Here is a 22359-nt window from a genome sequence, read left to right as displayed (position 1 = left end):
ACTGAAGAAGGATGTCTCTCCTCTTCACTACTCTAATCCTGTCATACTTTATGCGAGTTAGGATCTTCGGTTCCAAGGCATTGAAAGCCCTCTTCAAGAAGTGTTCCCGTTGTGGGACAAACATGACCCAATTGGATGAGCACAATAAATGCCTCTTCTGTCTGTATGAAGGCCATGTGTGGTGTGCAGTCTACAAATAATTCATGCCGAAAGCGTGCCATGAAAGGGCATTGCGACTCAAAGCGACTCTTTGGGAGTCAGCCCTGAAGGGCTCTTCAGACCAATCACAATGCCGCAGATAAAGAACCCAGAATGGGCCTTCTTGCTTCCACCAAGATGTTTGGCACCTGACACAGCTCAGAAGGACCAGTTGGTTCCAGCTGCATCTTCACCGTTCCACTGTGGTTCCTGTCAGAGCCACCTGTTAAAAAGGCTAAGCTGAAGTCAAAGTGTGTCGACATTGAAGTCATGCAAGAGCCTCGACATAAAAGTCACACGAGGAAGAAATCGTTTTCTTTGAGCCTGACCTCTTCAGTTCCATCAAGTCCATCCAAGGTTCTGAAAAACCCATTTCCAATTCATTGCTTTCTGCTCTACATTATTTGGTCCAGTTAAAGGACTAGGGTTTGGCTAATTCCTCCATTAAGGTCCTTTTGGTGGCCATTTCCACCTACCATGATAACATAAATGGAAAATTCCTTTTTGCTCATCCGGAATGCATATTCTTCCTTAGAGGTCTAGCAAACCTATATCCTCCAGTGTCCAGAACTATTCCCAGTGGAGTCTCTTTAGTTCTCTCCTCAGTCATGCATAGAGTTCCCAACTACCTGCCCCCTGAAGATGGTAGCTAAAACAGCTTTCCTGGTGGCCATAACGTTGGTTAGGAGGATGAGTGAATTGCAAACTTTGAGATCCGACCCTCTTTTCATTAAGATGTTCTCAGGTAAGGTAGTTCTCCATCCATGCCTCCTCTTTCTGTCAAAGGTCATGCCCGCTTTTCACATAAACCAAGACATTGTCTTACCCGTCTTCTTTCCGACACCTCAAGATGACACAGAGAGTTTTCACATGCTGGATGTTAAATCTGCCTTGTGCTTCTATCTAGACAGGATGGCTCATTTTTGAAAGAACCCTAATCTCTTTGTGTCGTTTAAAGGGAGCAAAAAGGGCCAGAAAGTCTCTGCACAGACTATTTCAAAAGGGTAGTGTGGCTCATTAAGACTTGCTATAAACAGTCTAAGCAACCATTTACATTACAAATAAGGGCTCATTCCTCGAGGGATCAAGCCACCTCATCAGCCTTCAAACTGATCATCCCTCTAGTCAACTTCTGCCAATGCCGTTGACATTCATCAAGCATTATGCCATTGACATGGACTCCAGATGGGACACAGCTGTTGTCAAGGCCATCCTGAAGTGTCTCTTCCATTAGAGAGCTTCAAGCCTTCCTGTGTAAATTAGCTCACTAAGCTCCCATGTGGGGTTGCATAGAAGACAAGACGATGAAAACAGGGTTGCTTGTAACTGTTGTTCATTGAGTGGTCTTCCGTGCAGGCACACATCCCTCCCTCCTTTCCTGCCGTGAGCTCTTATTCTTACCTTCCGTCAGCACCAGCAGCTTGGAGAACTGAGGGAGAGAGCTGCTTTCCCTACCTTTTATAGCTGTGCCTGGGGGCGGGGGGAAGTGCGTGAAAAGTCTAGGCAAGTATCTCGTGCCTTTTGGAGGTTTGGAACATCCGTAGTTGTCCCGCGCAAGTGTAGATCCCATGTGTGCCTGCACAGAAGACCACTCAATGAACAACAGTTACAGGTAAGTGCAACCATGTTTTTTGCCTTCCTCCACTTGCTACCTTATATGTGATTCATACTTAAGAAAGGATGATCCAGTGGCCACATCCTTTTAGAACAAGCATCTTCAAGTTCCTCTTTTAATGCTAGTTTCAGGTGGGTAGCTGAATTAGTCTGAGTAGAAGAGCAAGATCTGAGTCCAGTAGCACCTTGTAGACTCACGAGATTAAGTTTCTGAGAGTCAAGTTCCTTTTGTAAGATCCTTGTATCTAGGAAAGGGAGCTTGACTCCTGAAAGCTTAATCTTATTGGTCTTTAAGGTGCTACTGGACTCGAATCTTGTTCTCTTTGAGAGCTATTTTGCTTAGCATTCGGTTTTCAGGAACATAACCACAGTGTTAAAGGAGGCATTACTGTATAGGTGTGCCTGCAGCAAGGACCAGAATGGGGAAGGGAAAATTTAATTTTTTTATAGTATTTCTTGAGTACATGACAATTTTCTTCTTGTGTTTTCCCACTACAGGCATATTGCAGTGTGACTCTGGTTCAGTTCGAGATCAGATGCAGATATTCAGGCTCTTCTGCCATGAGTGCCAGAGAGTGTTTCATGACCGCCTCATCAGCAGTGAAGACAAACAATATTTCTATTCTATGTTATCTGATATGGCCAGTAAGGATGCTTACTTTATCAGTATAGATTATCGCTTACATGCAAAAACACATTGCATATATGTTTAACAAATCAAGTTAACCTGAAGTTTTTAATTTGCAGGCAAACATTTTGGAGTCTCAGTGGATCCAGATTCATTTGTGTCAAAACCTATCATATTTGGGGACTTCATAAAGGTGAGTGTTCCACAGCAGAAGCTATTATAAAGAGCTGCTTTTAGGATTTCACATTTATAGAATCTTGTTCGTATGTCTGGAGTATAAAGACGAAATGTGCACTGTTGTAAAGCAAATGAATCCTATTGTGTAAAAGTTATGAACTTAGGGAAAGTAAAAGGAGTGGCTGTGTTTGTTTTACAGCCAACGTTTCTGTGATTCTTCTGATATATTTATAAAAGTGACACATTTAACTTAATAAAAGTCACAAAGGCTTTCCTGCATAAATAAACTTGGAACTATATACATTTTCGGGTTATGGATGAGATCACAGAGGTGCTCTTTTAATATCAGACAGGCTTAAAAATCAAGGGAACTTTTTCTTCTAAAATCCAGCTATGTTGTCATCACATAACACTCTGATTTCGTTCACTGCTATAGGGTACAGTCTGGTGTTCCAGAGATAAGATAAAATTCTTTGTTATGCTACGCATATTTAGGAACCATACAAAATATAACCTTCAAGTGCAGGTATTAATGAGGCCTCTCTCATCCCTGTGGGCAGAAATGCTTTGTTCCAAGATAGAGACCCAGGCTAATGTGGAGGTTTTCAGAATCAGATTAAAAACAAGATAGATGTCCACTCCAAATAGGTCAGAGTCATGTAAATTTTAGATTCAAAAAATAACTGCAGAAGAGTAGCCAAGCTAAGAAAGGGGGACTTAACTCGTCTTACCTTTTCCCCTGACTTTAAATGGCCTCTCTGGGTAGATTTAAGCCTCAATAGGGTGGAAAGATCTATACTTCCATAAAGCCTGTCTATTTCCTGATCAGATCTTAAAACAGCCTGGATTTCCAATTGAGGAAGATTTAAGGGGGCGGGAGAATTAATCCCTCCTTCCTCATTCCTGCACCCTGATCCATACCACACTTTCTCCCCCTCACAGTTGAGTTTTGCAGCTAAACAACATGTCTGGAGATGCATCCATGGAGCCACAGCAGCCTGTGTATTTGACCCACAAAAATGGCTTCGATAGTCACTAGCTTCTACACTGTTTTAGTCATCCTGTGTCCAGGATTGCCCCGGACTTGGTGTAGGACCCAATGGCCGCCCTGAAGCCAATGGCTCCACAGCTGTGGTCTCAAATATCACCCTCCTAGTCCCTGGGAAAGGGCTCCACTCACCTACAGGGTGTCCCAGGGAAGACTCGTGGAATCAGTATGAAGTGCCCAGCATGAATAGCCAGCTTCAGTAGGGTGGTGGGCAGCAGCCCCACATGATGGGGCCTCCCCGTGCTCAGAGAGGGTGTCAGAAGCTTGTACTGCCAGGAATTCCCTGGGCAGCAGCTGTGCTGGACCCAGCAGCAGGGCCAAAGTTGCTGCATGGCTTCATAGCTGCTGTGGCAAGCCCTAGGGGAGCAGAGTGGGGCTGGAAGGAACAGGGAGTGGCCAGAAGCACCAAGAGCGGGGAGGAGCCCAAGGCAGGGCTCTGAGCCAGAGGCAGCCCAATCCCGGGGCAGTGGCAGCCAAAGAGAGGGCAGGTGGGGATAAAGCTGGGGAATAGGCTGGGCCATGCTCAAACTCCTGGCCCTAGCCAATGGCCCACGTCCCAGGAAGGTGGAGCTGAGGTTGAGAAGGAAAGTAGGGAGAGGTATAAAAAAAGGGCTCCACAACCAGTCTGAGGAGGAGACAAGGGTGCCAGGCCAGGATGCTGAGGGTCATGGGCTCTTGTCAGCACAGGGAATCAGGTAAGGTAACCCCCTGGCAGTCCTTCAGTCTGAGAAGCCCCCCCACAACTGACAGGGCATGACGGGACGACCCAGAGGTGCTCCCTGCTGATACCACACTGTTCATCTTGTTTCTAAAGATGAACTGACCCCCCAAAATAATAAGAGTAGTGCTTTGCAATAGGATAAGATCCTCCTTCTTTCCTAGGATGTCTGGGATATTGAATTGTGGTCCCTAGGCCTCTGAAAAGCCAAAAAAAAAAGAGAAAAAGACAAAAAAGATGGGAGGCACCAATCCAGGGAACAACAAAACGGAATAATCTCAAAACTTCACAGGAATTAGGATTTACTGAGTTTTGTGTCAAATATTCATTCTGAAGGGCTTGGTTTGAGAACATGTTTGAGACTGTAATCAGCAACCTGCCATCTGATATTTACTAAAACACTCAATTTTTGTTATTTTCTGGAGTGAGCTTGTCTGCAGCTGGCCAACTATGATCTTTAACATTCACTTGAATTCTCAAATTAGAAATGTCTACTGGTTCTGACAAAGCTGTCATATTTAAGAAAATGGCCCGAACCAGCCACAGAGCTGAGTGATGAAATCAGTGCAGAAAGCAAACAGCTGGTCAGCAGATGGCCATGGCACAGGGATAAGGGAAGAACATGTTCATAAGATTTTCTTGCTCCTTTGCATTGGACTCTTTCCAAAATCAATCCCTTTGGCCTTGAGAGGTAAACTTCAGGAAATCTGTTTGCCAGATATAAATCTCTATAAATGTGGTTTGCACATTAATCTCCCTCAATTTAGATTTGGAGAAACACTGTTCAACCACAAGTCATTAGAATAATTAACAACAGAAGAGAGACTAAAATGACTTTAAAAGACAGTCAGTATTCTGTCTGTCATTCAGAAGTGTAGGGGTGATCCCCAGCAACTTTACGACTGAAAGGATCGCTTAGAAAAGATGCTGCCAATGTTCTGTAAACTATTTCATGGAACAAAAAAAAATCCACCTCTTTCAAGAATATTTGTAAACATAAAAGCCAGTTCACAGGATTCCATCATATTCTAACATGGCCTAAAAAAAAGAAACCAGTGTGTGACTGTGTAGAGCAAGGGGGATGAGAAAGAAAGATTGTCCAATGCTCTGATTGGGGCAGTGTTCCCCCCCCAAAAAAAAGATCTGTGCACAATGCCAAAACTGCCACAAGAAGCAAGTGATGCATTTCTCCAGCTCCCACCAAAGTTCCTAAAGCTGCAACCAGCCCTGAAGCCTGTCCTGAATACCATGTAGCCAAATATCTTGCCCCCAGTTAGACAGGTGCACCCTTTGAGGATGGAACAATTTCTCCAGCTGCCTCCACAAAGCACCCCATAGCTCAGGCCAGCTTTTTCCTGGCCACATCAGACCCCACCCCTTGCCAAAAACATCTCTCAAGCAAGTTTGAACACATGAGCTACATATCAGGAAAATGTCCATGAAGAAATTCTAGGTTGGCCCAAATAGACCATGTTCATTCCAAGCCCTGATGGCTGCCCAGGTCATTCTCCCCCAACTGAATGAGTAGGGTCCCCATCTGTGGGTCCCTGTTGACTGCTGACATGACAAAGTATTACTGATACCAATGAGTCCCAAAACATCACTTTGACTCCTATCCACATGACAACAATGGTTCCATCCAGTCCCAGGTGCCTTCCCCTTTCTGACAATGATGTGTAGAGGCCAGTCCAGTACATGATGCAGTTCCAAACCAACTTGCACTGATCTGCAGAGACGACAAAAGGGAAGAGTTGGTGGCAAGGCCCAACACAGGACAAATGAAAGATCTATATGACACTGGTTTCTACTTGCTTATGGCCTGGATGTGGGAAGGGGAGAGTCCTAATCCTGGAAGTAGGCTCCAAATTCCTTGGCAAGGAAGCTGGTGGTAGCCAGGCATGACCTGACGATGCACGTGAACTGGAACTTAGTGAGAGGGGAGTAGTCTATATGAATGAGTCAAGGGCCCATGCATTGAGGGCAGAGGGTAAGGTCTCCTTTTTCCTGGCCACATCAGCCCTATATTCTGGACTAAGCACAGCAGGGTGCCAGCTGCAGCTCTCAGGCAGATGTACTCCCCCTGCCCATCAGTCTTGGATTTTCTCAAGACAAGGCAGACAAGGCAGACCCCACCACTGAAACATCCTGAACCTCCAAGAGTTTGCCCTGAGGCATCTCACTGGGAGTTGGTGACCAATTCCCTGACCTGGAAGGTTCCATAGAATGCCAACATGATTGCTGTCCCAAATAACTGAGCCTTGAAGGTAAACTGGCAGGTGCCAGGAAGCTGCTATAAGCTCCCTGTTGGTGGTGTAATTCACAAGATGCATCTCCTAAGCATACGCTTTCGTCAAGTTTAGTCATTCAGCCCTGTTGGGAGGCAGTTGTTAGTCATATTAATTTTTTTAGAAAACTCATTTATTTTTGAGGATGTTAATGCACTTGCCTGCCTCTTGGAATCTAACCAGTGGTCAACAGAAATGGACCCTGAGTGCCCTTACAGTTGCTAAAAGACTTATACGTCAACATTAGAAAGACAAAAGCCCACCACCTGTAAATCACTGGATTGAAGAACTTATCAACATTTGAACATATTGCATATTGAAGACAACTGTGCATGGACTTATTGTTAGGTATTTGGAAAGCTTTTATAGATACCTATGTATAGATTTGTCAATAGTGTTGTCCGGGGACGGGCCTCCCCCCACCTGGAGGAAGCCCCCCAGACTCCCTGACGCGACCCCCAGCCGACGCCGGCACTCACCTGTGGTAGGGGCCTCTGCCCGCCGGCACAACAGAAGGGGGAGAAGAAGTGGCCACGGCCCGGGCGGCTGAGCAGCCCAACGCGCCAGCTGGGAAGGCCCAAAGACGGCAAGCCAAGGCCCGGGCGGACGAGCAGCCCGCCGTGCCGGCGGAGGAGGCCCAGCGGTGGTGCAGCAGGAGAGACCAGCCCTGCCGCCCCGGAGAAGTGGCGGGTTGCGGAGATGGCCCAGGGCCGCCCGGCTGCCCGCTGCACAGCCTCCGGGCCAGCAGAGGGCGGCTGAACTCGGCGCCTGGCGGAGCAGCACGCCATGGCTCGCCTGGGCTGGGGGAGAGGGCGGAGCCACGCAGAGCCGTGCCGGTCCAAGCGCAGCTGAGGTGGGGCCACCTGTGGGCCGCAGGGCGGGATAGGCCAAGAGGCCTGCCCAACACGCCCGCCCCTGCCGGCACCTCCACTGGGAACGGGGGGGCAGGGAGGGCTCACACCTGGGCGCAGGTGGAGTCGACTGCTGGCCCCCACCCTAGCCCAGGTGATTGGCCTTGCACTGGGGGCCGGGTGAGGGGGCGGGGAGGAGCTAATGAGGGGAGAGGGTATAAAAGGAAGGTGTGGCTCCTGGCTGAGGAGGAAGGAAGAGGCTGGTCACCCTGCTGCTAAGGGGGACCACCTGCTGGGGGAAATAGCTGTCCCAAGGTGAAGCAACCTGGGCGGCTCGCCCCCTTCCGAGGCCTAGCCAGACAGGAGCCCATAGCCCGGGGGCTCAGCGTCCATGGGAGCCCACCCGCCGGCGCCCAGCACCGCACCTGCCAGCCACCCGGTCGGGCCCATATCACGGCGGACCCACGAGGAACCAGCCCGCCACACGGGCTTCACAAGTGTTTTTGTAGCCAGTGGTGTTTTCTTCCTTTTTTCCTCTCTCCTGTTTGCTTTTGTTTTTAATGTTTTTGCACTAATAAAATTTTAAAAATTAAAATAAATTTTTTAAATTAAATTTTTATTTAAAGAATAACATGTGTGAGTGATCAGCTCCCAGCTGCCTCCTTATGAGGGTCCCGCAGAAGGACAGTAAGGGTCGCTTGAGACTTGGATGAATACCGACTGCCCCAAGTGATTATCAGCTCACAACTTGGGGCAGGGGGAGGCTGCTGCGGAAGCTTCTTTGGAATTCTTTTTGCAAAGGGTCAGAAGTCCAGTTGAGGCTGTTTGAGCTTTGAAGAAGATGACAGCTCCTGTCCGCGCCACCACTTGCTCTGCCTGAAGACTGTCCTGTGTCTGGGCAGATGGTCTCCTCAAGAGGCAGTTGTTTGGCTGACTGGCCTGCAAGGGAGCTGGAATCTTGGGGCTTCGAGTCAGAACTGGAAGCTGAGAACTTGGAGCTGGGACAGAAGGCTTGCACTAAGTGTACCAGTTGATCCAACCCATAGGCTGAGGGGTGATCTGGCTCAGCTGCATCTGCTAGCAGGTGTTGGGGCTCAGGATGCTCTGCTCTGCTTTGGCTGTAGTTCTGCAAGGAAGTATTGCCATCTGAGTCCGGACCTGAGTCTAGAGGGATGTGGCGTGCTGCCAGTCTTGCACTTCACCTTCTCTATGCCACTTTTACCTGAGCCCTTTGCTGCTGCCATTCCCTCGGTGTGGAAGGTGATCTGGAGGGGCTATGAACCCTGGTTCGTGACCTGCCTGATAAGGCCCCAGTGGTGGTCTCTGAGGCAGGTAGCAAGGACTCGCAGGTTCTGGTGGTGTGGTTTTGAATTGCAGACGGCCTGCACAGCCTAAAGGAAGCAGCTGGGAGCCATCGGGCTCCAACAATAATGGCAGCTGCCATGTGCCGCACCCACAAGCTGCAAACTGAAATCCCAGGTTAGTCTGTGGCAGAGGCTCCTTAGCAGGTAGCAGCTCTTGGGATGTTTATTTCTTTTGATGACATTGATCTCATTTATTCCTCCATAATCTCTTTCAGCTTGGACTCGATAAAGCTGAGCGTGTATATGAGGAGCTAATTGACATGCAAAAGATCATGGGTGTTTTACAAGACTATCTGGATGATTATAATATTACAAGTGCTAAGGAGGTGAAGCTAGTTTTCTTCCAAGATGCTGTAGAGCATGTTTCAAGGTAAATATTACGTTGTTATTGATTGAATAGTGATCTCGGTAATTGTTAATTTTTTAATGATGCATTAATTCATTAGAGTTTCACCATATTTAGTATACATTTTGTTTCAATATGTAAAGGCCAATTGCCATACAAAATAAAATTTCTACCCACCTTCCTAGTATACATTTTTATAGTCAGGTAACGTTGTATGCCACACTGTTTACACAAAAACCTGGGAGTACAAAATTTAAACTTCCATTTTATATGCTTTCTGTTTGAACCTTAGGGCAAAGTATGCATGCAAAAGTCTGTTACAATGAGCTGACAGCAAAATGAGGAAGAGGTGCTCTTCATCCTTTCTCCATTCTGCAGTTTTCCAAACCCAGTTTGGAAAGGGCATGTAACTTGTAGTTTGATTCTGAGATTTAAGTCTGATAAAGGGGAGCTTTGACTTTCAAAATCTCACAACCGGGAAATCTAGTTAGTCTCTAAGATGGTACTGGACCCGAATCAAACACAATATAGTGAAAGAAAACTGCACGTTATTAGAGCAGCTTCTTTTCCTCAGTTGGAGACTGCTAGTACAACTCTAGGTATGAAGGTGGATTTCCAGAATGCAAAGAGGTATATGAACCATTGAATCAATTACAGTGGTATACTTCTGTACTGGTTTTAACAAGATGTCAGTAAATAACAACGGTAGTTGGAAAAACTGAAGTCTTGCTTTCATGAATGTTAGTTACTTCAGATGTAAAAACAGTTGAGTACAGGCCTGGCACCCCAGGGAAATTATCTTCCAGTATGGCCAAGGTGTGTTGTGCAGCACATCAAGCATGGGGGAGGGGGTTGTCACAGGTACCTTGGAAGTAAATGGAAGCAGCAGGAACATCTAGCAGGCTGGGGAAATGGATTGAACATCTCTCCCCACATCTATTGCTTCTTTTTGCTGCTGCAATAGTTTATTTTATAGTTTTAAATGTGAACTGTATTTTTTAAAATTATAAACTGCTTTCAGAGTAATTATAGGAGACATAAATATATGTGTACATAATGGTACATAAATATATACTTTGATTTTTTTCCCCCTCCATAGAATTGCTCGGATGATTCGCCAGGAAAGGGGAAATGCCCTGCTTGTGGGTGTAGGAGGCACAGGCAAGCAGTCCCTAACTAGGCTTGCCTCTCACATATGTGGTTACAAATGCTTTCAGATTGAACTAAGCCGTGGCTATAATTATGACACCTTTCACGAAGACCTTAGAAAGCTATATAAAATGGCTGGAGTAGAAGACAAAGATATGGTTTTCCTTTTCACTGACACACAGGTATGAATAGCAAAAATAAAAATGAAACTATCATAGCCGTTAAAATGTTATCTGCGTAATAAAATGTGGCGTTTTTATTTTATGCTGTTATTTTATGCTGTTTTTGTTTATACAACCAAAATGCTTCAGAAAAAAGTCATATTTGAATAAATAACTAAAACTCAAAAGTCATAGAAACAGCAAATGGTTTACAGTAAGGCTGGTAAATATTTATTTCAATATATCCCACTCTAATCCCTTGTGCTTACAGGAATTTACAGCAGCTTTTTTTTAAAAAGCACTTTTCCCCCCCAGAGGGCTCACAATCTGAATAATATAATTTTATACTAATTTAGTATAGTATAAATCTGGGGACTAGAGCTCAGTCCACTCATATCCCATGACCCTGTCAATTAATATTCCTGAAGTAGGAAAGGACAGCTTCAGGAAGGGAAACACAAGAAAGGTTTATGATGTCTGCTGACAGATGATCGGATCCAACCCAGTAGTTCAAATTGTTTAATAGCATAACAGTAAAACCTTATAGTCAGCATAAAGCTGTGATTGAAAGTAATAAACAATTAACATTTAAAAAACATTTATTTTACTAAGCGGGAATACATTTAATTTGTAAATTGTGGGGATGTGGCGTTTCCCTCGTGGATGGACGCGTTTTAGAGGAGTTCCATCCCTCCTGATTCCAAAGCCCTCTTTAAATAATCTAGAACGTTGTGCCCGGACAAATATTATGCACAAACAAGTGCATTAAAAAAACCCAGATCTCAAAAAAAAGTGTTGAAGAACGTACAGCTTTATTTTCCGGCCTCAAAAGAGCCTGCGCCAGATCGGAGTAGTGGCAATTAACGACTCAAAATGGCGGATGGCCAAACAACAGAAGCCGAGCTAAAGAAATTATTGTTGATCCACAATTAATTCAGCTAGAACAAAACATCTTAAGCCAGATGTCTCAAATGATTAAACCTCTAGCTGAACAACTTTCAGAAATTAAACTAGAGCTAAGCACTGCTAATAAGACAGCAGAAACATCCTTGGATGCAAGTGTTATGTCTCAAAGAGACATAAGAGAACTCCAGAACCTTGCTGATGCCCACCAAGAAAGAATTCTAGCTCTAGAAATTAATGCATGGCAGAGGAATGTCAAAATTAGAGGGCTAGAAGAATCCTTCATCCAAAAAGGAGATCTCTCGACCATCATCTCAACCTGGCTCATGAAATATCTAAAAATAGAAAAAAGTCCTACTCCTTTTGTCACAAAGGCATACAGAGTAGGCATGGAGAGACAACAAAAAAATAAAACCTTTCCAAGAGATATAATAGTTGAAATCGCTGATAATAATCTGCGTTTGAAAATTTTCAAAGAAGCTAGAATAAATGGAGCAATACCCTTCAATGAAACACCTATTTATACATTCAATGATTTGCCAAAGGAAGCCTTAATAAAAAGAAAGGAACTTAAACCGATAACTGAAACTTTGAGAAAAGCAAAAATACGCTACAAATGGCTGAATCATACCAGATCTTAGTAATACTTCAAGGAAAACACTATACTGCCTCTGATCTGGACACAGGAATGGACCTTTTGAACTCACTTAGTCTGGAAACTCCAATGGAAATTAATAGAGCAAGTCAGAAAAGAAAATTACCTTCATCACCTTCACCACAAATAGGAAGCAAAATACCCATTTGGTATAATTAACTTTCAACATACAAAAAACAAAAGCTCAAATGTTATTAATAAAAAGGGGGTCTGTTATAGTCCTTTATATATCTAAATTGTATAACAAGAGGACTGAGGATTGGGAGGGTACGATTCCTTTAAGACTGCTCGGGTATTTTTTTTTAATAGCTCAAAGGCTTTGGAGATTTTTTTTCTTGCCAAACTAGAGTGAAGAATTGATACTCTAGACAAGAGCTATTCTTAGATATATAGGTAAGCAGTAACTAAAAAGAAATAGGGTAAGAGCGGGGGAGGGGAGGGTAAAGAAATGAGTAACGTTGGAACTCTTAGTATATATTTATCTTGAACTTTAATAAAAAACTAGGAGAATTAGAAAAAAATAAAAGCTAAGAAAACAGAAGAGTATATTTTATTTAACTTTTGGGCATTGTACATTTATTTTAAGTTTACTGTTATAAAAATCATTAGAATAAGCTAAACCTAATTGAATTTATCATGGTTAAAAATATTTTTGATAGGAAAGTCCACGTATTTTAAATAATATCAAAGTGCAGATTTTGTTGTATTTTATTTGTTTTAGCTGTAAACTGATAATTATAACTGATGATAAGCTATAACAATATAAGTAAGAAGTAAGAAGTTAGAAATATATAAAAATTAAGAAAGGAGAAGTGCAGTGTTAATTTATATCTTTTTGCTATTGTCAGTTCATTTCAGGTTTACTGTTAAAGAATTTCATTATATTAAGCTAAGTTTAATTAAAGTTGTGGTTTTTTAAAAAAATATAGAGGACAGGAAAGTGCAACTTATTAAAAATATTATCTAAGTGAAGATCTTGTATTTTAACTAAATTAAGCTGTATTTTGTTAAATATCACTGTATAGTTTTGATTAGTGTTATATAATAATTTATTTTTCAAAAAGGAAAAAGAAAAAAACCAATAAAATAAAATAATTTAAAAGGGGGGGTATGGAAATTTGGTTTAATATAGTAAATTTAAGGGAAGGAATTTAAAAGGAAAGGGGAAAGTCAAGTTCATTATTAATAGTGCAGAAGTTGTATTGTTAATTTAATCTATATATATAAAGACAAGTGTCCTGACTAACTCATCAACGCCCAGCCCAAACCCCTGAACCTAGAAGCAGGAGGACGTTCCTTTTGTGGTGTAGGGGCTCACTAAGAAGGGATTTTAAGAAATTCACCCCCTAAGGGGGTAAAAAGGGGGTAAAATGTGGTTTCCCATAGGGATACAGCTTCCCTGTGTGGCTGGCAGGGTCCTCCCCCCTGCCCAGCCAACTGCCACTCTTCCCTGAGGTCATTTGCATATGCGGCCTTGATTGATCATCTCTCCAACATTCTAAAGAGTATATACTTGCTATTGGGAGTCCCTGAACGTGTCCTGAGGTAAAAATACACCTCCCAGTCTAGGGTTGCCAATCTCCCTGTGGGGCCTGGCTTTCCAGTGTGGCTGGCAGGCTGATGGGTCAGCTGTGGAACTCTGTGTTCTGAGGTAAAAATTAGATAAAGGAAATTGCAGACAGTTGAAGAAAGACAGTACAAGACTCCTGAAAAGGATTTTATATAAAAGTCAGTATGGCAACTGAGTTTTTAAATGTTCATGGAGAGATGGTGCATGACTTTTCTAGGGGCCATTTCAATGCGAACCTCTCACATGAACCTGCCAAAGTGCCCACCACACCATCCCTCCCTCAGTCCAACTCCACCTCACACCTCTTGCAGCCATCACCTCGTACTGCCGCCAAGAAGCCTCCTGGCAGATGTTGTGCAAGATATACCAATGCTAAAAGGAGGAAGCAGCTTAGAGATGCGGCTAAGAAATATGCACATCATACTCCTGCGGTGCACTGAGCAGCAGTGGCCAAGTACCAGCAAGTCCTGAGTCCAAGGGAAAATGACCATCCCTGCACCATCATTTTCATGACATTGTATCAACCTATTATTGTAACAAAACATTCAGAAGTTTCTCTGAATTCCCAGCTTGCATTTTTTTAAAAAGCAAGCCTCTAGCTCCTTCCCTTGCAGAGATACAAGGGAAAAAGCGTATCTCTGCAGTGGAACAGGCCAGCAATTTACATTTTTTAAAAAATGAAACCAGTGAATACAGAGAATCTACTGCATGTATTGTTACAATGATAGGTAAATATAACACTATGCAAATGATTATTAAAAAAACTAAAACAAAATCAGGAGGGAAGGAAAGGAAGGGAGGAGGAGTGGTTTGATGATGATGGATGTCCAGTCGTTAAAAAGTGGGTTGGAGGTGGGTGGGAGTGGGCGGGACAAATAAAACTGAAAGAAACAGTATGCACAAGAAAAGAATCAACTCAAAATTGGCTTCCAGAAAAAGATTGGAGTAAAAGTGGCCTCAAAAGAACTGGGGGGAAAAACCATGGAAAAAAACAACCTGAAGCAAAAACGAAAAGCAAAAAAAGGTGTGCAGAAATCAGGAAAAATCAAACCAGTTCCACTTGTTAAGAAGGTGGTACACTACTCCCAAAGATATTGTAAGAATCAATAAGAGTTATAGTAGACAGTGTTAGAAATGTCGAAGCATAGATGCAATATTTTACTATAATGGCAGAGTCTAGTAGCACCTTTTAAGACTAACCAACTTTACTGTAACATAAGCTTTCGAGAACCACAGTTCTCTTCATCAGATGCATCATTTTACTGTATGTGGTGGACTTATAATAAACCGTGAAAATATTGCATAATGATATATGAAAAGATGCAAAAGACTTTCAAACTCAGATTTGAGCTAAATCCAAAAAACGTGCTGTTAAACATCCTACCAATTAATGTTAGAAAAGAACAGGGAGTCCTTTTCCATTAAAGAGTACTATACACAGCAAAATTGAAAGATATATGCCCTGATGTGTCAGAGTGGATAGATAAGATGAGTATGCATCAATGGCCAAATTAACTACTTACGTACATAATAGACCAATAGCTGAATTTGGAGGGAAATGGGAGGATTTCTTTGACTACTTAGGTAAAACTAACATTAATTAAAGTATCTTAGTATAAAGCTAAGAAGATAAAACACAGAGAAATGACTAACCAAAACAGAGATGGGCACGAAACAGGAAAAAACCAAAACGAGAGTTTTATATTGCATCACATTCCACGAATCACGAAACACGAACTTCCACGAAATTGTCCCATTTCACGATACGATTCATTAGTTTCATGATTCGTTAGAACCTGGGGCACTTCAACGGCCCCCTTCATACCCAAAGATGCCAAACTCGCAGGGAGACTTCAGCAGTCTCTCTTCCACCCACCTTTTCAGTTTGGCTAAGATTGTAAAACGTTGATCGGAACCCACAAAGCTGGGCCCCAGAGCCAGGGAGTGGCCTGGAGACTGGGCTTGGGGGGAAGGCCCCCAAACCACCACACAGACACATGCCCAGGCAGGAGAGGTGCACAAAATAAAACCAAAGGAAACAACAAGAGAGTGAGACCTCAAAAAAGCAGGGAAAGAACTAAGAAGAAACAAAAACAAGCAAAGAAAAAATAAGAGAGGCCTCAGTCAAGCTAGGCCCCAGAGACAGGCAAAGACCTGAGACTAGGGTAGGGTGGGGTGGGGTGGAGGAAAAAAGGCACCCTCGCCCAAAGACCTTCCCAGCAAGGGCAAGTGAGGAAAATAAGAAAGAGGCTTTTCAGTTTCTTTTGAAGCAACAGCAAATCCAGCCCAAAGCTCCCAAAACTCCACTCTCTCTCACTCCAAATCCCAGCAACAGATCCTCCCCCTCTCTGTGTCTACTGAAACTAAAAGCATGAGGCAGAGAGAGGTGCCTTATATAACAAACACTCACATAAAGCAGAACAGGAGGTCTGTGGTTGGTAGACAGACCTGCCTAACAGGGTTTGGAGGGATGAGATTGATGTTCCCATGGCTACAGAAGGCTCATCTCCTCAATTGCCTAGGGGATTAATCCTCCTGCTCCTCACTGTATATGACAGAATGGAAACTCTCCAGTTGGCAAGGAGAGCTGCCTATCAAGGTTATGTGGGCTAAGATTGGGGTTTCCAATGGCAACGAAAGGTCTGCAGACATTCTGGGCCTATGTTGCCTAGAGAATCAATGGATTGGCGCCAGCCTGTCTGGCATCATGAATCATTCATGAATCGAATAAATCGGGCCAAAAAGTCATGAATTTCATGAAAACCACGGTCCCACAAAACACGTTTTGCGAAACATGAATCTTCCTGATTCATCACGAAATTTGATTCATATTTCAATTCGTGCATAAGTAGCCAAGGAGAGGGAAAGAGAGCCATTACACAATTAAGTTCAGTTATGGCAAGTTTTGAATGTATTTTTCTATTAGTTTAATTTTAAATGCAGCGCTTGTATAAGTTGCAAACTAATTCCAAATGCAGAGTTTATATAAGTTTATATAAATCTCAATTTAATCTCAAATGTAGTCGTTACAACCCCTTTCTTTTTCAGTTAGATTTTTTCTTTAACCCTCTTCTTACACCCACTGGGTAGATTGCTGCCACCAGGAATTATATTCCAAAATAAGTAATTTAAATTTCCCTTTTAATAATGTGGTCAAGCATCAGGCTCCTTCATGGGACTATATGGCCTTGAGGATAGAAATGGGATATATAGGAATGACAGATACCCTGGGATTTTTTAAAAAAAGCTTTTATTTTTACAAGAAGCGTATTCGTTTCACTCTAGTATTTAAGCTTGATTATTTCAAAGATAGTTCTCAGTTCTTAAAAGTTTCCTAACAGGCTGATTCCGCACACATTGGATAATGCACTTTATCAATCATTTGAGGTGGATTTTTTGTTCCGCGCACAAAAAAATCCGTTCCAAATGATCTATAAAGAGGATTGGAAGTGCATTATCCAACTTGTGCGGAATCACTCATAGGCTCAGTCACACAGATATACCTAAACTTTCCTCAATATACATCTTTCCTCAATATACAACTTTCCTCAATATACATCTGCAGCCTAGTTATGCTGTAATTGCTGTGGTAAAAGAACAACTTCATTAAGGCATTCTGAGCAAAAAACCTGGGACACCCAGGTTCAAAAGTTTAAAAATGTGTATGTTCTTTGTTGTGGTCTCACTGTAAGCATATATATGGGTTCTGTGCATGCACAAAGCTTTTTCTGGACATTTTCAGAAACGTGCACTGTGCAGTAGTTCCTTGATAGTAGAGTCTCTTGGTATTTCAAAAAACTCTTTATGAGCCTGAGAAGGCTCACACAATTTGCCTGTTTCAGATATCAATTTCTCACTCAAATATACATAGATTTTCAGTCTCAGGTGCACACAGTTTGCCTGTCTAAATGAGACTCAATATTTCTCTCATAAATGTAGAGACACCCTCAGGCTGCACACAGGTTGCCTGCTTTTCCCAGACTGAATGTTCTCTCTCTGCTCAGCAGCTAAAAACTGCATTTCACTCTGCCCACACTCAGTCATCAACCAATCATCTCACTCATCCATTTCTTTCACCCCCCACTCTTCATCTGTACCCCACCAAGCATTTAAAGACACACATACACACACACACTTAAAATCATCACAGTAGTGTTTGTATAAGTTTCTCTCTATGCACTTTCTATTGTTATAGATTTTCTTTTTAAATGAAATTACTACGTTAAAAAAAGAAAAGTAGGAATAAGTCAAGCATGCGGAAAAGCTCTTTGGACGGGAACATATTAAATTATCATGCGGTCTCCTTTTTGCTGTCCATAACAAGCTTTACCATGTGATCAGGTTTCTTACCTGCACTGTCTGTCAGGGGCTTGAAGTTGAAGATGAAAGGTACCACTTTGGCCAATTCCTTACTGGTACTACTGACTTATTTTCATACCATTTGTCTCAGGAGACTTAATTCTGCTGAATGTACAGACTGTCTCTGAATGCTCTGAGGATTTCTGTTGCAATATCTTAGCCAGGAGAATTCCATGGCTTTCATAATTCTTCTATGGTCATATTAGCTATGGAATTGATTCTGTAGAATATACATTAAGTTTTGTTTTAGAGGGTTTAGGTGTTTTTAAAAATGTATATTTTCTTTGTTGTGGTCTCACTGTAATCATATATATGGGTTCTGTGCCTGCACAAAGCTTTTTCTGGACATTTTTAGAAACGTGCACTGTGCAGTAGTTCCTTGATGGTAGAGTCTCTTGGTACTTCAAAAAAACTGTTAGCTCTAGAAAGTTCTGAATGAAACTTCCCAGAACCTGTATGTCTGACTGCAGGTATAGCTGCTCAAAGAACATCAGTTAAAGGTAGACAGTCTTTTTACAGTGTTGAAGGCCAAAGGGTGGAACACAATTTCAGATTAGTTAAGTAAGTACAGAAACAGGCCAAATTAATACTAGAAAAAGAGAACATTGACTTGGTTGTTGTATTTTCCCCTCAAATTACGAAAGGGGGGGGGGGAGATTATTGCAGCACTGTGGCAAGCCCGCGGGTAATTAATCCCGGGAGCACTCAAAATTAGCCACCTAGAGTAATCCCCACCATTTTCTACACTTTTGTTTTAGTCGGGAAAGTTTTGGCAGGAATGGCAGCTAAGGTGGGCCTTTCAGAGGATATGACTGTGGAGGCAACTCTCAGTGGCATCGAGTCCCCGAGCTCACCATTATCCTTGTAATTCCAGCAATTCAGAAGAGCCCCAGTCAGGTTCAGACTCCTCAGACCAAACCTCAGAAATTGAGGAAGGGGAGCTTTCAGATGAAGAAGAGGAGGAAGTAGGCCAAATACAAACTAGGCTTTTTCCTCAAGAGGTGTACTCCAAGCTTCTAGCAAAGGTATTAAGAACCCTAGAAATAACAGACAAACCCAGGGACACAGGATATAGAACAATCCTATCTCCAAGGTCTGGAGAGGGCACTACCAAAAATGGGGCCCAAACAAACAGGAGTACCACTCCCATCTATTTTTTACAGCATCCTCAAAGCGGAATTGGATAACCCAGCCAAGCCAAAGATGTATTAATCACTTTTAAACAAGTTCTATTCTTTAACACCTGATGCAGCAAAAAAGATCAAACTGCTCATAGTAGATGACCCGGTTACTAGCCTAGCTACAACGTCAGTCCTACCAATGGACGCAGAAGGCATGCTGAAGGATCTGTCAGACAAGAAGATAGAGCAGGTGCTACGCAGAAATTTTGAAGCATCTACACGTTCCCATAAGAAGCACACAGAAAATACCTTCACTTTGCCCACAATGAGGAGCACTACCAATACAAAGCCCCACCATTTGGAAATTTTGAAGCATCAGCCCCTGGATCATTGTTCACCAGGGCAGCGTACACTTGGGCCTCAGACCTAGCAGCTGCAGGTAGCAAGGTCCCCAAAGAAATCAAGAAGATAACCCTCGCAACAGCCTTTGCAGCGATTGCCACACTAGACTTGTTCCAAATGTCTTCCAGGGCCATGAGATTCAATGTCACAGCAAGACCTAACATATGGCTGAAAAACTGGGATGTGGTCCCTCCAGCATGCAATAGGGTAGCGGCAATACCATTCGCGGTACCAAATTATTTGGAGAAGCCTTAGACAAATATTTGGTGGAAGACACAGAAAAGAAAAAGATCCTACCATCAAAGAAAAGGGACTCGAAATACAAAGGCAGACATTCAAAGGGTCAAAAGAAAGGAAACCAAGCATGACTATCAACAGACAGTCATACCGATAGGAGGGCGGTTGCAGGAATTTTCATATCAATGGAAACAAACAGTATCAGACAAGTGGGTACTGGACACAGTATCCAAGGGCTATTCCTTGGAATTTGACACGATTCCATAAAAACAAAAAAAGAAAAAAAAGGTGATTCATCCAAATATCAAGAAATCCCTTACACCAGAAACATATCAAAATAAAGGAAGCCATTCAACACCTACTACGGATAAAGGCGATAGAACCAGTACCAACACAGTACAGGAAACGGGGTGTGTACTCAGTGTTCTTTGTTGTATGGAAGAAAAACGGGGATATCAGAGCCATCCTAGACTGGAAATGGTTGAATCAACACATAAAGTCATGCAAGTTCAAGATGGAAACTATGAAGTCCACCACAGAGGCCATACAGAAAGGAGACTTCCTAGCCTCAATAGATCTGTCAGAGGCCTATCTACACATTCCCATAAGAGAAGCACACAGAAAATACCTTCACTTTGCCTACAATGGGGAGCACTACCAATACAAAACCCTACAATTCGGACTAAAATCATCCCCAAGAGTGTTCACAAAAATGCTGGTAATTCTAATAGCCTTTCTCAGAATCCAAGGAATAGCCCTTTCACCATACCTGGACGATATCCTGATCAAAGCCTAGAGTCAGCTTGGGAAGCAGTGAGGATGACAATAGACTGGAAAAACACTGTTTTGTCATCAACAAAAAGAAGAGCACTCTGATACCAACACAAAGGATAATCCACCTGGGAGTGATAGTGAACACAATCAAAGACAGAGCATTTGTGTCAATAGAGAGACAACAGACAATAGTTGCCCTGATAAAATCAGTTCAAATGGAGAAACAGGTGAAAGTAATGCAGTTAGCGAAATTGCAAGGGATAATGGTGTCGTCAAGATACACTTCAGTGGTCGAGATTCCATACACGGCCATTACAAAGGTTTCTTCAACTATATCAAAAGGTCATAACATACAGGTTGAGCAAAAAAGTAGAGATACCAGATATGTTGTCCAGAGAGATGAATGGGTGGATGGAAGCAAACAGATTCAATGAAGGAACACCACTCAGAGAACCAAAGAGAATAATGATGACCACAGAAGCAAGTCTAACGGGATGAGGAGCCCACACAAAAGACAAAATGGTCCAGGGGTTATGGCACAACAAGCAAAAGCATTCAGTATAAACCTTCTAGAACTAAGTGTCAGGATCTGATGTGTCTTAAGGGGGGCAGAATGTCAGGGTCTGTTCTATTGTGTGTTTCCTAGCCAGAGTTACGCCATGTTCATCTGTAGTTGTTAGTCTTTCTCTCCCTCCACGTCCAGACATTATTATGACCACATTTTCCATGGGAGAGGATGTCTCATCTATCTCTTCAGCACCGACCTTGAGGAGCCAAGCTTTCCCGCAGATGAACTCTCAGCAATGTGAACTCTGGGGGTAGGCTGGGAACGAAGGGTTTCATGTATCACAAGTTTCGTTTTCTAACTCATTCTCAGCAATGTTAAAGTTCAGTCAAGACCTCTTCAGGCCTTGAAATATGGACACCTGAATCAGAGCCTAGTCTTTCAATAAACCTTTTGAAATCAAGAAAATTTCGCTTCTTGCAGAAGGGGAGACGATCTCTAGATGACAGGGATTCCATAGTCTGACACTAAGAGCCATAAAGAACAGTCTCTGGGAACTTCAGGACTGCCTGAGAGATCAGCACATCATGGTGCAAACAGACAACATGACAGCAAAAGCCTATATAAACAGTCAAGGAGGCTACAAGTTCAAAACACTGAACAAGGAAGCAGAGGAAATATTCCTCTGGGCAGAGATCCACCTGAAGTCAATAAAAGCGATACACATAGCTGGACAACAGAACATACTGGTGGACTGGTTGAGCAGAAACAAAGTGGACCAATCCGAATGGAAATTGAACAAGCAAGTATTCACACAGATATGTCAGAAATTCAAAAGACTGGAGGTGGATCTGTTTGCAACGACCCAAAACAGGCACGTTCCAAAGTGGAACCATGGATAATTCCATACAGAGAGGACTTACTAATTCAAGGAAAGATACAACATCCAAACCCAAAATCCCTAAACCTAACAGCTTGGAGGTTGAGCACAAGCAACTGAAGGAACTGGGATATACTGAGAAAGTAATTTCCACAGTGCTGGCCTCGAGGAAAGATTCAACAAATAAAAGCTATGATAAAACATGGCAAGTGTTTAGTACATGGTGCGTGGGGAAAGGAAGAAATCCGATGACCGCATCGATAAAACAGGTAGTACTGTTTTTACAGGATGGATTAGACAAGGAGCTCAGCACCAGCATGCTGAAAAGACAAGTAGCAGTAATATCAGCAATAAGAGGATCTAAGAGAGGAACATTACTCACAAAGCATCCTCATATTAAGAGGTTCTTGAGAG

General features: G+C 42.8%; 1 protein-coding gene across 1 annotated transcript in view; it reads left to right on the top strand.

Moving 5' to 3' along the window:
* The window catches only part of DNAH6 (dynein axonemal heavy chain 6), a 364598-nt gene that overhangs the window by 169599 nt on the left and 172640 nt on the right, over positions 1 to 22359 (top strand). The window contains 4 exon segments of the mRNA XM_054986586.1: positions 2311 to 2457; positions 2560 to 2633; positions 9099 to 9253; positions 10329 to 10560. Coding sequence (XP_054842561.1) covers positions 2311 to 2457; positions 2560 to 2633; positions 9099 to 9253; positions 10329 to 10560 — 608 coding nt within the window.

This window comes from Eublepharis macularius, chromosome 8, assembly GCF_028583425.1.
Source record: "Eublepharis macularius isolate TG4126 chromosome 8, MPM_Emac_v1.0, whole genome shotgun sequence".
Taxonomy (NCBI): domain Eukaryota; kingdom Metazoa; phylum Chordata; class Lepidosauria; order Squamata; family Eublepharidae; genus Eublepharis; species Eublepharis macularius.
This window is presented reverse-complemented; position numbering and strand designations above follow the sequence as displayed.